Consider the following 19,087-nt stretch of genomic DNA (forward strand, 5'->3'; position numbering starts at 1 on the left):
CCACCATAATTTCAAAGGACACAGGATGAAGTGTGCTATCCATCTCCAGAAAGAGCATATTTTCTTTTGTGTCTTTTTCCCATTGGGACATGACCTATGTGCAAATTTGTTTTACATTACCTTTTGGAATGGTTTATATTTTTTTTAATGGGTAAGGGAAAAGAGGAGGAAGATTATTTAGAACTAAAACTAAAAATGAATTTAGAATATAGATAAAAATATAAACTTTACCAGGGCGCAGCTGTATTTCCCCCTCCTCCAAACAAACAAACATCTTTAAAGGGTCACAAAAATCTGGCTGCACCCTACCTTTCCAGTCTGATCTCAGCTTACTCCTTTACTTGTGCTCTAAATTCCAGCCAAATTGTCTTACTGTATTTGTACAAGCTGTCCTCAATTCCTCATTATCTGTTTAGGTTCATTTAAAGCTCAGTTCAGGTACCACTGCCTAACATGGAGGCTACCCTAATTCTCCCTATCCCAGTTGTTAAGATTCTCTTCGTACTCAAAGTACCTTGTATTTTACTTAACCTACATACTGTAACCCCCTGTAGAGTATAAGTCTGTAAGGCAGGAATTACTTCATTTTTAACTCTCTCCCCAATACATAATTGGGTGCTTAATACATTTTTAAAAAATTGAATATCTAAACATCAAAAAATAGTCATCTGGTGTTCTCTCATGAACGTTAGTTTATTATGTATTCAGAAGTATTCAGGTGTCAAATGCATTTATTTTTCTCATTAGAATACTTAATTTTTCTTATGTCCCTAAATTCCCCAAAACACTGTACTTTTGTGTATTATTTAAAACATCTGATACCAAGTATGAACTCAGCATGTTGAATGAGCAGTATTTTATTATTGTATCTATTTTTGATAATCATATGTCCGTTGGTTATGCTAATACAACACAACCCATTTGGTAATTCCAAAAGCTTAGTTTTTGATTTATGATGTATAATTAAAATGGTACTGTAGAAATGCGTATAGCTCAAGTTTTCAAGCTTTTAATTCTTCAAGGATGGTGACTTACTTTTTGGGTGAATTTGTAAGAGTATACAGTGTTAATCTTCTAGTTCTTTCTTATCCTCAGGGGAGGAAAAGGACTGATTACATTATTCTAGATGGCCCCTTTATAGAAATTCTCTACTCTTGAGTCTTTGGAAATTGAACTAGGTTTAAGAGATGAACGCAGCTGTTAAAATTGTATTGAGCAATCTTCGAAATTAAAGTTAGTTCTGATTCTTTTCAGCCTGGTCTTTGTCACAAAACTGAAGCAGCATGAGTATAGAGCCTTGCATATAGTAGGTGTTCAGTAACTGCTAAAAGGTGAAACTTTAATTCACAAGTTTCCCTGTTTCAACTGGGATTTCAGAAAGGCTGGTGTCAGTCAATCATTTCTTCACTTGGACTTGCTGGTAAGAGAGGATTTACAAGGTCTGCATATTTAGCAAATTCAATTCTCAATTCAAGTAAGTATCTCGATTAGTGTTTAATAAAAATGTAAACACTACAACATTTAATTTTCTGATAAAAATAATTATGTACAGTTAGTTTAAGTTAATCATGAGGTCTGGAGAATTAAGGAGAAAGCCTCAGTTTCTATCTCAAACTTTTTGAGATCAAATTATTTTCAGTATTCCTTGTTAATTCACATTCTTGAGTGTAACTTCTTTTTTGTCCTCTGAGAAAGCTCTAAAAGGAAGCTTTTACTGGAAGGGCTTAAAATATCTTAAAATCATATATGAAAATGGCCTTACAGAGAGGAGTTAGAAGCCACACTGGAAGTGGCCTTGAGAGACATAACATGTTTTTTTTTTGTTACTGGCAACTTGTGGCATGTGAGGTGTTGCTTGTTTGTCCTTATGATGTGGCTTTCTAAATACTTAGAGAATTTTCTGTGTAACACTAGTACTTTGAATTCTTTTCTTTTATATGTGTATATAAATAAATAAATAAATAAATAAATCAAATAATATATATATATTTTTTAAATTGCCAAGCATAAATGTTGTACAGTTTACTTTTAGGTGAGCTGTTTTAAAGTATGAACACAGAATTAGTTTTGGCTCTGAATGAGGTTAGAGTGTGGGTTAAAATTTCCTGCTTCCCTTTCAGATAAGAACAAAGCTTTATTTGTTCTTTGTCTTTCATTATCGGATAATTCCAAAGAACTCCTTTAAGGTAATATTCTTTTTTAATCTAGTTTTTATTTGATTTTTTTATTATATCACCATCATGTTGCATGCATCCCTTCTCCTACCTTAGAGCTATACCATGTGACAAGTAGTGGTTTTTTTTAGAGAGGAGTAAAAAGCATAGCTGATTGATACATTGAAGAAGTCCAAGAGTATGTGCAGTGTGTAATACTTGTAGACTTCACTTCCACGAAGGAGTTGGTTGGGGGTGTCTTTTTCATTTGTGCCCCACTTGATCTTTATAATTTTGTTATATTTATTTTGATTTTTTGGTGTGTAGTTCTTTCCATTTGCATTGCTGTAGTTACTGTGTATATTGTTCTCTTGGCTCTGCTTACTTCACTCTACCACATTTCATATGGGTCTTTCTGTGCTTCTCTGTGTTCATTATACTCGTCATTTCTTATAGCAGAGTAGTATAATAGTACATTCATGTGTCACAAATTATTTGGCCATTCCCTAATTAGTGGGCATCTTTGTATCTAAAATTTTTGCTATCACAAAAAATGCTGCTATAAATATTTTGGAGTATATAGGGACTTTTTTTTCCTTATCAGTGGCTTCTCTGGGGTAGAAGCCTGGTAATGAAGTCTCTGGTTCAAAGGATATAGACAGTTTAGTAGTAATTTTATTTGCATAATGCCAGATTGCTTTCCACAATGGTTGTACTACTTTACAGCTCCACCAACAATATATTAGTGTGCCTCTCTTCTCACAACCCCTGCGACATTGACTGTTGCTAATTTTTGTCATTTTTACCAATTTTCAGAGTGTGAGATGAAATCTCAGGTTTATTTCGATTTGCATTTCTCTTCTTAGTGTTTTCTAACGTTTTCTTATGTGGTTGTGAATTCTTTGCAAGTTCTTTTGAAAAACTTTTGCAAAAACTGTTCCTAACCTTTGTTCATTTATCTGTTGGGAAATGGCTATTGTATACACACCTGTAGGTAGTGTGTGTATATGTATATGTTGTTTACCTATCTTGGATACCAAAACCCTGCATGTTAACAGAGAAATTTGCTGATAAAGTATGTATAGAATAATTTTACATACGTACATAGATATATACACATACACACACATACATACACCTCTTTGGGTATAATGGTAGCCATTTCCAGGGCAGGGGGAAGAAAAAAAGAAATCATAATTTTGTTGTACATTTGAAAGGAATAGCAAATTGTGCATAGAAGATTTGAAGTTTCATGTGCAATCATCTTTGTTATTGTACTGTTATAGAAATGCTTGTTTTATTCCATATATTAAAATAAAATTAATTTTTTTTCCCATTTGACCACTTTATTTCTTATCCTAAATGCGTTAATGTTATCTGTGCAGAAGCTTTTCAGCTTCAAGGAGTCAGTGTTATCTATTTAATCTTTTATAATTGCCTCTATCTCTTGTTTGGTTAAAAATACATTTTCTACCCATAGCTGTGAGAGGTATATGATATCTTTCTCTTATATTTTTAATAGTATAATTTTTAATATTAAGGTCACATCCATTTACTATGTTTGGTGTTAGAAGGTGTTGATTTAAGACTAATTTCTGCCAAACTGCTTTCCATTTTTCTTAGCCGTTTTTTATCAGAGAAGGGGTTTTCCCCTAGGTAATTTAGGTTTTCCACTTCATCAAACACTGAGTTATTGAGTTCTGTTGTTTCTAAATCTCCTTTGTCTCATCTGTTCCATTGATGTATCTCTATTCTTTAACCATTACCAGATGATTTTGATGACTGCTACTTTATAATGTAGTTTGAGGTCTGGAAGTATATTCCCTCTTTGTCCTTATTTCTCTTGTCATTTCCCTTGATAGAGTAGATCTTTTGTTTTACCAAACAATTTAAAAATTATTATATTAAACTCTGTAAAGTTATCTTCTTGGTAATTTGAAGAGTATTGCATTACAAGTGTAAGTTAATTTTGGTAGTATTTTCCATTTTTATTGGAGTGGTCTTGCTATGAGTGCTTAACGTTGTTCTAGTTATTTATGTTGTTCTTTATTTCTTTGAGGATAATTTTGTAATTGAATGTATACAAGTGCTTTGTACCTTGGGAGGTTAATCCCCAGATATTTTATGTTTTTTGTAGTTATTTGGAATGAGATTTCCCTTTCTATTATTGCTTCTAATGTTTTGTTGTTATTATACAGTAATGCTGTTGATTTTTGAGGATTTTTGTAGCTTGCAACTTTGTTGAAGCTATTAATTTTCTCAGTATCTTTGCTGATTCCGTGAGGTTTTCCAAGTAAACCATATATCATCATCAACAAAAAATTATCAGAGATAATTTTATCTTCTCTTTACCTGCAATTGTTCCCTTAATTCCTTTGTCTCATCTTAATGCTAATGCTAGCATTTTTAAAAACTATGTCAAATAATAGTGGGGAGAATGGGCATCTTTACTTCACTCTCATATTTATTGGAAAAGGTTCTAGTGTATCTCCATTGCATATGGTATTTGCTTTTGGTTTTAGATGATGCTTTTTATGATATTAAAAAAACGCCCTTCTGTGCCTATACTTTGTAGAGTTTGTAGCATAAAAAGGTATTGTACTTTGTCAAAGGCTTTTTTCTGTATCTGTTGAGTTGATCATGTGGTTTTGGATGTTTTGGTTTTTAATATGATTAATTATGCTAATCGTTTTCCTGATGTTGAATTATCCTTGTATTTCTGGCATAAATTCCACTTGATCATAGTGAATGATTTCTTGGGTAAATAACTGTAGCCTGTTTGATAGGATTTGATTTAAACAATTTTGCGTCAATGCTCATTAGTGATTTTGGCCTATAGTTTTCTTTTCATGTTTTAGCCTTTCTTGGTTTAGGAATTAGAACTACATTTGTATCATAAAAAGGATTCTGGTAGGGTTTTTTCTCAGTCTTTGAAAATAACTTGTAAAGTATGAATACTAATTGTTCTTTAAAAGTTTGATAGACTTCTCCAGTGAATTTGTCAGGTACCAACTTTGTTTGTTTTTGGTAGTTCCTTTATAGCTAGATCTCTTTACTTTGCTGAGATCAGATCATTTAAGATCTCTATCTCGTTTTCTGGTAGTTTGGATGGCTATCCCATGCTTCCAGGTGCCAGTTGCCTCCAGGGGTTCTAACTCTACTCCTTCCCCCAGGACAAGTAGACTTTTCTGGCACCAGTTCCCCAGACCTCATTTAGTGTGTCTTTATCTCCCTTTACCCATAGGAGCATTCATCAGTGGATGCCTGCCTCCAGAGTAAAGATTCCTTCTTCCCTCTTCCCCTTACCAGTGCACTTCCTTGTAGATTCTTCTCTTTCTGAGACCACAGAGGTTATCTTTCTTTCATTGCTAACCTTTGATTTGACCGCAGCGCATCACTCACTCCTTATTCTCTTTGTTCCCCTCCCCTTTCATGTACCTCCCATGTAGTGTAGTTCTCCAAAATAAACATTCACCTGTAGGCAAGGTGTTGCTAGGTTTTGTCCGTAATGCCCTGGTCCACTCTTTCACTGTTACATCTCCCAGATTTCTGCCTTCCTGCATCTTTTTATGTCTCTTACTGGTCTTTCTGTTGTCACTCTGTGGTTGTTACTGTCTGTATTTATTTGGTTCTCCTGCAGTTCTGTTGTTTGGGATGTTCAAGAAGCAAATAATCTCTTTAGTTCTGGTTTTCTTTGTAAAAATGTTTCCAACTCTTCTTCATTATTCAAGGTCCATATTTTGTCCTGTATAATTGAGCTCAGATTTGTAGGATAGGTTGCTTTGGGCTTCATCCTGAGCTCCAGTGCTTTTTGGAAGCACATTATTTCATTCCCTCCTCCTTTTTCTAGTGAATGTGGAAAAATGCTCACATTGCATTATTCTGATGCCCTTCCCTTTATATTTGAGATCTATTTAACCACTATGTGTTTGGAGTTTGAAGCCTTAGGTTTTTTTTTTTTCTGGAAGTGATCTGTGAATTCTTTTAAATGATGTTTCATTTTCTATGTTCAGAAGTTCTGGGTGTAGTTCTCTTCTTTTATTTCCTTCATTATGTTGTTAAGATTTTTTGTCCTGTTGTGTTCTTCTGGGAGACCTATGATCCTTAGTTTATCTCTACACATCCTTTCTTTGAGATAGGTATGTTTTGCTTGTATAGTGAGTGTATTTTTAAATTATTTTATTTTATTTTGCTTCTCTTCTTCTAAGTTGGCCGTCCCTTCTGTGTGTTTGCATTCCTAAACTATTTTTTCCCCTTTGGTGAGACTTGCCATTGCATGTTTCAGTTTTTCTTTTCTCCTCATTATTTTTGCTGTGCAGGACACAAATTCTGCTCTCATAATTGTCACTTCTCTTTTAAACCATTCTGGAGCAGTGTGTTGTGCTTCTACGTTCTCTTCAAATTTCACAGAGTCCTCTGTCCTAATCAGGTGTTGGGTCATTATCCTTCATTTTGCAGTACTTACGTCTGAACTTGTTGGCTACATCTGGAGGCCTTATTTCTGTAGATTTTTCTCTTTATGCTTAAGGTCTTTGAGAGACCTTCTTCCAGAAATCTTTGGTACTTTCAGTCTTTTTCCTCCATTATTTCTTTGTCATTTATTTCCCGAGTCCCTCCCCTCTGATTGTGGTTTCCTTAGGGGGTGGATCTCAAAGCGTCTCAGCCACTTCCCACACTGGGCAAGTAACAGTTTACTAGCCTGTCTCTATGCCAACTGGGTGCTTTGCTCTTTCCCTTAGGCTTGGGGTAGTGCTGCACAGTTCCCCACATGCAGGGTGCCCTGTCCTGGTGACCTGTCCCACTCCATTTATTTCTTAGTTCTCTGGCCTGGTCCCAGCAGTTCAGACTCTGCTTACCCTGGTGCTAGTGGTTCAGAGCTTTACAGCTTGGGCTTCCAGGTGCAGTTCCCAGCAGGCTTTTACTCTTGAAGCTTCTGTGGCCAAGTAGATTATCAAGGCCCAAGCAAACTTATATAGCCTGGAGACTTGGGATCTCTATGACACTGGAGAGAGGGAGTATAACACAGGATAACGAATTTTGATGTAAGCCTGTGTGGTGTCCTTGAGTCTCCAGTGCAACCTCGCTGCCAGTAACATGGAAGGTGGGAGAGGAGTGCTGAGTGAACTTGGGGTCAGTTCGTGGATTTTGTGGAGGGGGAGAGGAGTTACCTTCTTTTGGATTCTGAGTATTATAGACCCTGAAAACACCTGAAATTGCTTTATAAAGCTTGACACATACTTTCTGTTTTGAAGAGGTTTAAGAGGTTGTGGGGGGTTGGCAAAAATGTTTAGTTTGCCATCTTATTGCTCACATGACCTGGAAGTCCCTCAACATAATATCTTTAAGATCACACTGGATTTCTTTTGTATATTGTGGATGTTGTGAATACAAATAAAATAGATGAAACAATTCTGACACAAGGAGTTATATTCTAATGGGGGAGAAAACAAAGATACATTAAGTGAATACAGAATAAATATAAAGAAAAATATATGTGGAGTTATTAAATATAAGGTAGTTTGAGGGAGCACTAGTAATTGAAGGGAACAGAAAAGGCTTCATGTAGAAGGTAGTTCTTGTTGTATATAAACACATTAAAACTAAGCCAATTTTGCATAGATGAGCAAAGACTAGATTGATAATTTTGTAGGCTTCCTATAAAAAACCCGTCTATAGTAAGTATGATATAGAGAGTAGTCAAGAAGTTCCTGGCATATAGTAGGAGCTTAATAAATATATTCTTTGCATTCCTTCAGACTGGTCTATCGTATGAAGACAGACCTAGCCTTTTCATGTGGTAGCAACTGCAGGATTTGCCCTCTATTGATACAGTCACAGTTTTATTGTTGACTATGTTATACAAGGGGGAGTATGGCAGATTTGGGAAAGAGCTTAATGTAGGATACCTCAGTGCAACATATAACTAAAGAATTTGATTTTAGGATCCACAATTTTGTTGGCCTAATAGACTGGTAGGAATGGTCGTGCCCTTGATAGAAGTAAGGTACTTTGATAGAAGGGTATCTTCTAGGAAGAAGATAATGAGTTCTCCTTTGGACATGTTGAATTTGCAGTGTCTGTAGGGCATCCAATTTAAAATGTCCTGTAGGCAGTTAGTGATGTCAGGTTATGAGTCTGGGATGCAATTATGCAGCAAAGAGGAAAAGACCATCAGATTAAGCAATGAAGATTTTGTTGGAACATTGGAGAGATAAATTTTAGTTGGATGACACCCAAAGCCAAATTTCCAAAGGTTGAGGAGTGAGAGTGAAAGGGGAAGTAAGGGCAGTAAATATTGACAACATTTTTAAGAGTTTGAGAAAAGAGGAGAGAAGTAAAGAGAGAGACAGAGACAGAGAGAGAGACAGAGAGAGATAGAATGAGAGAGTGCGAGCATACTGTCAGGAAGTGTTTTAGGGAATAGTAGAGTTCAGTGAAGGTTTTTTGGAGATGAAGGACACTTAAACGTATTTGAATCCAGTAAGCCAGTAGATTAGAGAGAGAAGGGAGTATAATTGAGGGGGCAATCTTCTGGAGAAGACTGAAGGGAATGAGATCAGGGACACGTGGAGAAAAGTTTTGGCCAAAGCTGGGAGGACCCTTTTGTTGGAGTGTTTTGGAGAGCATGTAACACTGTGTTATCTAGCCAGGCTTCCCATATTTTTAAGTTGTGCAGTTGACACTTTCGAACCCAGGGATAAGACTTTACATTTTTTCTCCTTAAATTTCATCTTACTAGATTTGGCCTTTAATTCTAATCTGTCAAGCTCTTTTTGTTGTTGTTGTTCTTTTGTTTTGGTTTCTAATTCTGGTGATTAGTCAATGCATCAATAATCAACAAGCATACATTAAATGTCTGCTGTGTGCCAGACATGTTAGGTACTGGGAATATAAAAAAAAGATTGTTAATGGTTACTGTTCTCAAAGAGCTTATGATCCATTGTGAGAAATATTAGGTACATACGTAAGTATATGGAGGTAATAAATGTAAAAAGAACAAATATATTCAAGGTAGTTAAACATATGTTGTTTTGAGAAAGGATGTGTTAGCAGTTGTGAGGATCAAAAAAGGAAGTGCTTGTGCTGTGTCTTCTGTGTCTTGAAGAGAACGATTTTTTGAGGTGGAGATGAGGTGGGAGTGCATTCCAGGCAGGGGGGACAGTGCAAAGGCACAGAGTCTGGAGAGATGACAAGCTATGTGTGAAGATGCAACGAAAGATCAATTTGTTTGAATTTCAGGGTGTGAGAGGGAGAGTAATATCCATTGGGCCTGGAAAGATTTGTTAGGGCCATATTATGAAAGCATTTAAAAGTTTAAACAGAGGAGTTTAGATTTTATCATAAAGGCAGTAGGGGACCACTCGAGTTTTTATAGGGGAGTAATATAATTATATCTTTGTTAATGGACAATCACTTTGTCAACAAAATGTAAGATGGACTTGCATGGTGAGAAACTTAAGGCAGGGTGATCATTTAGGAGTTTTAGGTGGGACGTGATGTGGACTTGAACTAAGGTATATGAGGAGACAAGGGATGGTAGGGTGCAAGAGATGTTGTGAAGGTAGATTTGGCAATTGCTTGGATATATGGGGTGAGGGAGAGTGAGAAGTCAAGGGTAATGTTGAGGTTACAAACCTAGAAGATTGAAAAGATGATGGTGCCTTTGAAAATTTAGAAGAGGGATGGTTTTGGGGGGAAAGAGCATGAATTCTGTTTTAGACTTGTTGAGTTTGAGATGTCTCTGGGACATCCATTTTGAAGTGTTTTTTGAGCAGTTGTGATGATGAAGTATTGAAGCTCAGAGAAACCAAGGCTGGATACATAGACCTCTCTGTATAGAATTTTCATATATAGATGATAATTAAACCCATGGAATCTGATGAGGTCAGAGTGTATAGAGAGAAGAGGGTCCAGTTAGTTGAAGAATACCTACAATTAGGGGGAATATATATATGTGTGTGTGTGTGTGTGTGTGTATGTATATATGTATGTATATATATCAATATGATTATCTGGCAAAGGCTACATAACGTGTGAATTATCCCGTTCCTATTCATGTAATGCAAAACTTTTATAAGTATGTTATCTGTTCGGAGTCATGGATAAATGTATTGGACAGAATTTTGATTTCTTTTGGGTTTTTTTGTAGAAAAATCTGGTAGACAAATGAAAAAGCACTTATTAAGCACATATATGTGTTAACCATTGTACAAAGTGCTGAGGATAGAAGTAGAAAAGCAGGATGGGAGAGAGATTACATATGGGAGGGTTCAGCTGCAAAGCAGATGGAAAGCCCCTGTGAACGTTAGGATTTTGTAGGAGAGCAAATGACAATGCTGGGGATTCTGGAGGGCATTGTGGTCAATGTACCCAGTAGATGGGCAAGTCCAAAGCATGATGGACCTTAGAGTGCTGAGGGAAGGTGGATGGTAAAGCTTTGTTGTCTCCATCTTACCGGACAGATTGGTAATTGATGACTCCCTGGGCTCAGGAAGCTGTGTCTGTCTCACAGCTGGGTTCTAGAAGGGTGCAATTCCAGGAACTGTTGTGTTTGTTTTTAAATACTTACGCCATTGATCTATTTGTTTATAACATAAGATATGAAGTGAATTAATGGTTGAAAAAGTCTTTTAAGCACTTACTATTCTATAAGTGAGGCTTAAAGGGCTCAGAACCCCATGAGCGTTGTATTAGTGGGGAGTGGGCCTTCAGGTCAGATTAGAAAAGATAGATTCTTCCAGGGCCTCTGTGTTAGGGGAGGATATTGGGAAGTAGGTGTCCATTCAGTTGTACTGAGAGAGGCAAAGGGGAAAAGAGAATTGACTGTAAGGAGTGGGGAGAGGGAAGATCCTCATGGGATCTAGTCTGGGTGAGGGCATATCTACCAGAGGGGAGAGGGAATCAGGAAGGGGAGGGGCAAAGCCTCCCTCCTCCTGGTCTGCTCAGACCTGCCTGATTGTTGGTCCTTGGTAGATGATGACTCTTTTCCCTCCCAATTTATGTTGTAGTTTGAAGGTCTCATAATCTGCCAGGCAGAGTTGAAGTTTTAGGTTTCCCTTTGTTGCAGTTCTGTGGATTTCTTCATTTGAGTTTATTTTTGAAAAATGGGAAGTCATATTAAATCACTTATTGAAATATAGTCAGATTATTTTCTTTTTAAATGTGCTGTGGATGCTTGTAATTCTCAGTTACCTTTTCTTGGATCTGTCCTTCAAATTGTAGCTTTGTCTTACATTGTTTCTAGATAGTTTTCCAGTTGAGTTATCTTCTAAGCTTGCTTTTCTACTTCAACAACAGTTTATGCCATTCTTTGTTCTCCTGTATTAATTCTGCTTTTTGCTGCATCTAATGAAAATTTTAGATCCTCTGTGTTACTTATTAATTGCAGTGGTCAAAAATCATTTGAGAAGAACAGAGTTTGGTATCAAATTCAACCAGGTTAGATTATTCTGAGACTTTTTGTAGATAAAATCGGTTTCTTTTCATTTGGGAAAGAATAATTTGTCCCCAGTAAAACATTTTTTCTTCTTAATCTGATAAATATCACTTCTGATTTTATTTGTTTTAAAATACTTATATCATTGGTTATAGCATAAGGTATGAAGTGAATGAATGGGTGAAAAAGTATTTTAAGCCCTAACTAGTCAGTCAGTCAGTAAAAATTTATTGAACGCCGTCTGCCTGCTAGGCATTGTACAAAGTACTGGGGATATAAAGAAAAGTACTCACAAGGAACTCACAATTTATAGGAGGGACAACATGCAAATAACTTTACAAACAAGCTATATACAGGATAAACTGGAGATGATCAGCAGGGAGAGGGAAGGCACTGGAATTAAGAGGGATCAGGAAAGGCTTACTTTAGAAGGTGAGATTTTAACTGGGACTTGAAGGAAGCCAGGAGGCAGAGATGAGAAGGGAGAGCCTTCCAGGCATGGGGATTAACCAGTGAAAATAACCAGTCAGGAGATAAAGTGTCTTGTTTGAGGAGTAGAAAAGAGGCCAGCATCACTAGTTCACAGAGTATGTGATGAGATGTAAGGTGTAAGAAGATTGAAAAGGTTTGGGGACAGTAGGTTATGAAGGGCTTTGTGAATGCTAGACAATTTTATGTTTGATCAAGAGGTGATAGGAAGACACTAGATTTTATTGGAATGGGAAGTTAGACTAGCACTTAAGGAATGTCACTGCTAGCTTAGTTGAAGATGGACTGGAGTGGAGACCCTTGTGGCAGACAGGCCAAAAAGCAGGATATTGCAATAGTCCAGATGTCAAGTGAATAGAATTTGTTTTAGGGTTGTGGCAGTATCAGAGGAGAGAAGGGACCATGTGTGAGAGACACTGGACTAAGTCTGATGATAAAAATGCAAAATCAAGATAGTTCTTGCCCTCCATAATTTCTTTCTCTCATGTTTAATTATCCATGGGTTAATCAAGTACTGTCTTTTAATGTACATTTTGGTTCTGTTTTTTTGATCTTAATTCCATTAATCCATTTCTCATTTTTTGTCTACCATGAGATGCTATGAAAATTTTAATGGGTGCACAGGTCTTTCTCATTTGTTTTTTTCTACCAGTAGTAGATATTCTTGTCTGTTTATTCTCTTTATAAATTTTGTTACTTTATTCAGTTTTTAAAAAAAACCCATTAGTATTTGCTTGGTTTTCTATTATACCTGTAAATTGATTTACAGATTTTTGACACCTTCATTATTACTTCCTTCTTCCATCCTATCCATATACAAAGGATGTCCTTCCAATTTTTCTTTTTTGATTTATTTCAAAATTGTTTTGTTAATTATTTTAAAGAAGTAAGTGGTTTGGTAATTTAATACCCACATATTTGTAATTTTTTGGTCATTATTGTAAATGGTAGTTAAAAAATTAATTCCTCTTGGCCTTTATTGATAGTGCATAAGAATGTGGCTTACTTTTTTTTGTGACTCTTTTATCTTGTTATATTGCTGAACTTATTTATCTCAGTTTTGTTCTTGAGGCTGTTTCTTTGTATGCAAGAGCTATGTTAGTTTCTTGGTAGGAAAAATTGTTTCCTATCTCATTTGGAAGGATCTTCCCCCCCCCCCAATTCATTGAATCATAATTTAGAACTAGAAGATACTTTAGAGGTCACCTAGTTCAGTCCCCTAATTTTACAGAGAAGGTATTGATGTTTAGAATTCAACTTGTCAGAGTTATGCAGTTAATAAGTAAAGACAAAATTCAAATCCAGCTCCTCTGAGCTTCAAATTCAGCAGTTTCTTTGGCCAGTTCTATGCTATTTGGCTTTTTATTGTTAAATTCTTTGAAGGATTGTTGGTATACCATCCATCTTTGGGAAAAAAAAAGCTTTGATTTGTTATAAAATGGATTCTAGGATCTAAGTATATGGTCGTTTTTGTGAATTTTGCCTTTTTTCCTGGATATTCTTTTTAAGCCAAGTTCCAATATTTTTATTTTCTCTAACATACTAATTGTCCACTTTAGTTGTTGCTGGGCTTTCCTCAGGTTATTCTTTATGCTACTTTGTCATATATTTCTCCTGTAGTTCTCCCTATACTTTTTTATGTGGCAGAATTTTTAAATTTTCTCAGAATTTTTCCCTAATTGCTTTAAACTGAGCTTTGTTTTTCTTATTTTAAAAGATTCTGTTTTCTTTGGATGTTTTGTAGGGTCTAATGGGAACTATTTCTTTACCTTCTGCTTATGCCTGCAAGCTTAATAACGGTATATTTTAACTTCTCAAAAATTTTAGGTTGATGATACAAAAAATAAAACAAAGTACAGAAACTTGAATCTACTTGTCAACTTTCATTTAATCAGCTGTCTGTTTTCTTAACTACAAAATTAAGATTATTTTTCTTTGTGATTTGTTAGGGGATGATTTAGATAACATGCATTCAAATGTGTTTAGCTCTTTGGGGAAAAAGGCATTTTTTAATATTCTTGTAGTATCAATATGCATTGTTCTTGTAATGGGAATATTCTTTATTATTTTATTTAGAAATGAGTACAGAAGCAGAACAACAACTTCTCCATAATGCCAGAAATGGCAACACTGAGGAAGTTAGGAAGCTCTTAGAAGCCATGGAGCGAAAGGAAGTGGTTGCCAATATTAATTGCAAAGGTAAGTTTGATTAGATTCTCATTTTTTCACATTAGCCTTCCTTTGCTAGCCACATTTATGTAGGTATAATATATTAATCTCTCTAAAATGATGAATAGTTTGTAGTAACATTGTAATTTGGATTTGCCTTCCCTTATAAGGTGTAAGGACCCTTACACTTCCATTATAAGCTGTAAGGACCCTCATCCACTCTGTTAAAAAAAGGGACATGCATTTCCTTTTTTAAAAAATATTTTATTTTTTTCCACTTAATTGTAAAAATAATTTTTAACATTTGTTTTTAAAAACTGAGTTCCAAATTCTCTCCCCTCACTGTCCTCCCACTTCATTGAGAAGGCAAGTACTTTGATATAGATTATATAAGTGCATTCATGCAAAGAATATTTCCATATTAGTCATGTTGTGAAAGAACACAGACCAAAAAAAACCCAAGAAAAATAAAGAAAGCTTAAAAAAGTATGCTTTGATCTGTGTTCAGACTCCATCAGTTCTTTCTCTGGAGATGGATAGCATTTTTAATCATTAACTCCTTTGGAATTGTCTTGGATTATTGTATGGCTGATAATAGCTAAGTTATTCACAATTGATCATTATATAGTATTGCTGTTAATGTGTACACTATTCTCCTGGTTCTGTTTGCTTCACTTTGTATCAGTTCATGTAAGTCTTTCTAGGTTTTTCTGAAACCATCCTGCTTGTCAGTTTTTATAACTTAGTAATATTCTAGTACAATCATATACCACAGCTGTCAGCCATTTCTCAATTGATGGGCATCACCTAAATTTCCAATTCTTTGACCCTCACTAAAAGAGCTACTATGAATATTTTTGTACATATAGGTCTTCTTCATTTCCTCCCCTTGTCTCTTTAAGATACACACCTAGTAGTGGTATTGCTGGGTCAAAGGGTATATATGATTTTATAGCCCTTTGGGCATAGTTCCAAATTGTCAATTCAGAATGGTTGGATTAGTTCACAGCTCTAATAATAGTTCTTTTAGTGTCCTAATTTTCCTAAATCCCCTCCAACATTTGTCATTTTCCTTTTCTGTCATATTAGCCAATCTGATAGGGTTAAAGTGGTATCTCAGAGTTGTTTTAATTTGCATTTCTCTATTCAGTAGTGATTTAGAGCATTTTTTCATGAAATTGTAGATAGCTTTGATTTCTTCATTTGAAAACTGACTGTTCTTATTCTTTGATCTTTTATCAATTGGGGAATGACTTGTATTATTATACATTTGGCTCAGTTTTCTAGATATTTGAAAAATGAGACCTTTATCAGAGAAATTTGCTATAAAATTTTTTTTAGTTGTGAATACTGTGTATTTCCCTCCATCCTATTATTACCATTTGCCCTTCTCTCTTTCCTTCTACCCTGTACCTCCTCAAAAGTGTTTTGCTTCTGATCACTGCCTCCCTGAATCCATCTTTCCTTCTGTCCGTCTTCCCACCCCCTGCCCTTCACTTATTCCCTTTTCCTCCTACTTCCCTGTAGGGTGGAGTAGATTTTTATACACAACTGAGGGTGTATGCTATTTCTTCTTTGAGCCAGTGCTGCTGAGAGTTAGCTTCAAGTGTTGTCTACCACTCCTACCCTCCCATCCTTCCCTCCCCTTTAAAAAACCCTTTCTGCCTCTTTTACATGAGATAATTTATCTCATTCTACAGCTCCCTTCCCCCTCCTCCCAGTGCATTCCTTTTTTTTAAACCCCTTAATTTTATTTTTTTGGATAATCATCCCATCATAGTAACCTCATATACATGCCCTCTGTCTATATATATATATACTCCTTCTAACTGCTCTAATAATGATAAAGTTCGTAGGAGATGTAAGTATCATCTCATGTAGGAATGTAAACAGTTTAAACTTATTGACTCCCTTAATGATTTCTCTTTCCTGTTTACCTTATTTTGAGTCTTGTTTTTGTCTTGTATTTCAAGGTCAGATTTTCTATTAAGTCTTTTCATTAGGAATGCTTGAAAAGTCCTGTTTCATTAAATATCCATTTGTTACCCTGTTGTTACCCTGAAGGATTTTACTCAGTTTTTCAAAGTAGGTGATTCTTAGTTATAATCATAGCCCCTTTGCCCTCCGGAATATCACATTCTAAACCTTCTGGTCTTTAATGTAGAAGTTGTTAAATCTTGTGTTACCCTGACTATGGCTCCATGTTATTTGAATTGTTTCTTTCTGGTTACCTGCAATGTTTTCTCCTTGACCTGGGAATTCTGGAATTTGGCTATAATATTCCTGTGAGTTTTCATTTTGGGATCTCTTTCAGGAGGTGATTGGTGGATTCTTTCATTGTCCAGTTTAACCTCTGGTTCTAGGATATCAGGACAGTTTTCCTTGTTAACCTCTTGAAAGATGATGTCTAGGCTCTTTTTTTTTTTTTAAATCGTGGCTTTCAGGTGGTCCAGTAATTCTTAAATTATCTCTTTTGGACCTATTTTCCAGGTCAGTTGTTTTTCCAGTGAGATATTTCACATTTTCTCCTATTTTTTCACTCTTTTAATTTTTTTATTGTTTCTTGATGTCTTATGGAATCATTAGCTTCCATATGCCCTATTCTAATTTTTAAGGAATTATTTTCTTTCTTTCTTTCTTTTTTTTTTTTAACTTTTCCCATCTTACTTTATTTCACTGTTTTCTATAAAACTCCTCTGGAATTTCACAATTTAACAAAAATGTTTGAAATCCAGGACAGAAACGATCCTGTAACTTATTACAAACATGATTCTCCTCATTCCTTTGATACAGGAGTCTGTCTCCAGCCAGAAGAACATATGAATTAGTTCAGTGCCAGAGATATTCTGTTAAAAACCCTCCTGTGATAGAAGGTATTTAATACCTTTGCTTTCGGCAGTTTTTGTTCATTCAGAGACACAGCAGAATACAAGAAATTAACACTCAGTTTGAGGCTTATGTACTTACATACTGTTTATAAGGAGTGCAGAGGCAAGTTCCTCTCTCCTACTCAAGTCTTGCAGGGCCCACAGCAGGTATAGTGTGTGTATGTGTGGGGTGCTCCTGAAATACTAAGGAATTATTTTCTTCAGTGAGCTTCTGTACCTCTTTTTTCCATTTGGCCAGTTCTGCTTTTTAAAGGACTTCTTTTCCATGGATTTTTGTGCTTCTTTTATCATTTGGCCTATTTTGTGCCTCTTTTAGCAAGCTGTGGATTCTTTTTTCATAATTTGCTTGCATTACTTTCATTTCTTTTCCAATTTTTTCTCTACCTTTCTGATTTTAAAAATACTTTTTGGGTTCTTCTAGAAATTCTTGTTGGGTTTGTGTCCAGTTTACACTTTACCTTAGAGACTTTGCTTGTAGCTGTTTTTGACATTGTTGTCGTCTGACTTTTTATCTTGATCCTCCCTGTCACCCTAATAGCTTTTTATGGTCAGGTTCTTTTATGTTGTTGTTTGTTTTTTTTCCCAGCCTATTTTTTGATTTTTAATTTTATGTTAAAGTTGGGCTCTGCTACTGGAGTATAGAGGTCTTTGTCCCAAGCTTCAGCTTTTTCATGCTGCTGTTTTCGGAGCTAGTTCTGGGATTCTTTAAGTTTTCAGATCTTCTAAGGTGATATGATCGAAGGAGATGTGTCAGTGTTCTCCTGGCCTGTGCTTTGATCTGTAAAGAACCACAAGCACTCTTTTCTAACCTGGAAATGTTACCAGGCTCCCCCACTCCCCTGTGGCTTAGTGAACTAGCGTGCTTCCTTGTCCTGAGGCTGTGATCCGGAATCCTATGTGGGTGATGCAACAGAGTCCTGCACCCAGTGCCATAATCTCCTTCTAACCAGTTGTCCAGTCCCCTCACAGTCTTAGGGCTGAGAACTCTGGAAACCACTGCTGCTGATTCAGTTGCCCTCAAGACCTGCTGCTGCTGGCTTACCAGGACTTAGCTTGCATTGGACTGTACTCCATTCTCACCACAGTGACACAGACCTTTCCTGCCAACCTTCACCTTCTAAGTTGTCTTGGACTGGAAAATTGTTTCACTCCAACCCTTTGTTGGTTCTGATACTCCAGACTTCATTTTGAGGAATTGTTATTATTATTTTGTTGTTGTTGTTGTTGTTATTTTAGGCAATGGGATTAAGTGACTTGCCCAGGGTCACACAGCTAGTAAGTGTTATGTGTCTGAGGCCGGATTTGAACTCAGGTCCTCCTGAATCCAGGGCCAGTGCTCTATCCACTGTGCCAGCTAGCTGCTCCAGGAATTATTTTAATGTTTCATGGGGAATTTGGGAGAGCTCAGGTGAATCCCTATCTTTACTCCACCATCTTGGCTCTACGTTCCCCAAAAATGCATTTTCAAAACTTTATGGAATCTACTTTTTACGTATTTTTGAACATTGTATGCATAAGCCTCCTGTCAAGACAGCTTGCTATTTTCAAGGGCAGCGGAATTACTGAGATTCAGTATCTGAAAGGGTTTGTGAGCTTTCTGCTGCCTCTGTCCTGGGCCTTTGTGTCTTGTGGTTTTTGTTCAATTAACTTTTCTCCTGCCAGTGAGGAACATAGCTTGTCATTTTGTGACTCCTACTCAGCCTAATATTAAGAACTGAATTGTCATTGTGGGGACTTTTCCCCTTTTTCCTTCCTGTAATTCTGATTTAGCTTTGTACTTCTTTCCATATCATGGTTTATTCATCTGGGAACGTGTCGAAGTGATTCCACGGTAGCCACCAGACTTGCCATCTACAGCTCTTCAGTTGCTATGGGAAACATTCTATACCAAATAAACAAATTCTCCCAAAGCAACAAATATATAACATTTTGAAAAACACATAAAAATGTAT

At 36.1% G+C, this 19,087-nt stretch overlaps 1 protein-coding gene across 3 annotated transcripts in view; it reads left to right on the forward strand.

Moving 5' to 3' along the window:
• The window catches only part of OSBPL1A (oxysterol binding protein like 1A), a 286,161-nt gene that overhangs the window by 8,462 nt on the left and 258,612 nt on the right, over nt 1-19,087 (forward strand). For all 3 annotated transcript variants that reach the window (XM_078153459.1, XM_020968688.2, XM_078153458.1), the window contains exon 2: nt 14,155-14,277. In XM_078153459.1, the coding sequence (XP_078009585.1) occupies nt 14,157-14,277 (121 nt within the window). In that variant the 5' untranslated portion in view covers nt 14,155-14,156. The remainder of the gene's footprint in view (nt 1-14,154; nt 14,278-19,087) is intronic.

The sequence above is a fragment of the Phascolarctos cinereus genome, unplaced genomic scaffold, assembly GCF_003287225.1.
Source record: "Phascolarctos cinereus isolate Bilbo 61053 unplaced genomic scaffold, phaCin_HiC Scaffold_4;HRSCAF=312, whole genome shotgun sequence".
In the NCBI taxonomy this organism is placed as follows: Eukaryota; Metazoa; Chordata; class Mammalia; order Diprotodontia; family Phascolarctidae; genus Phascolarctos; species Phascolarctos cinereus.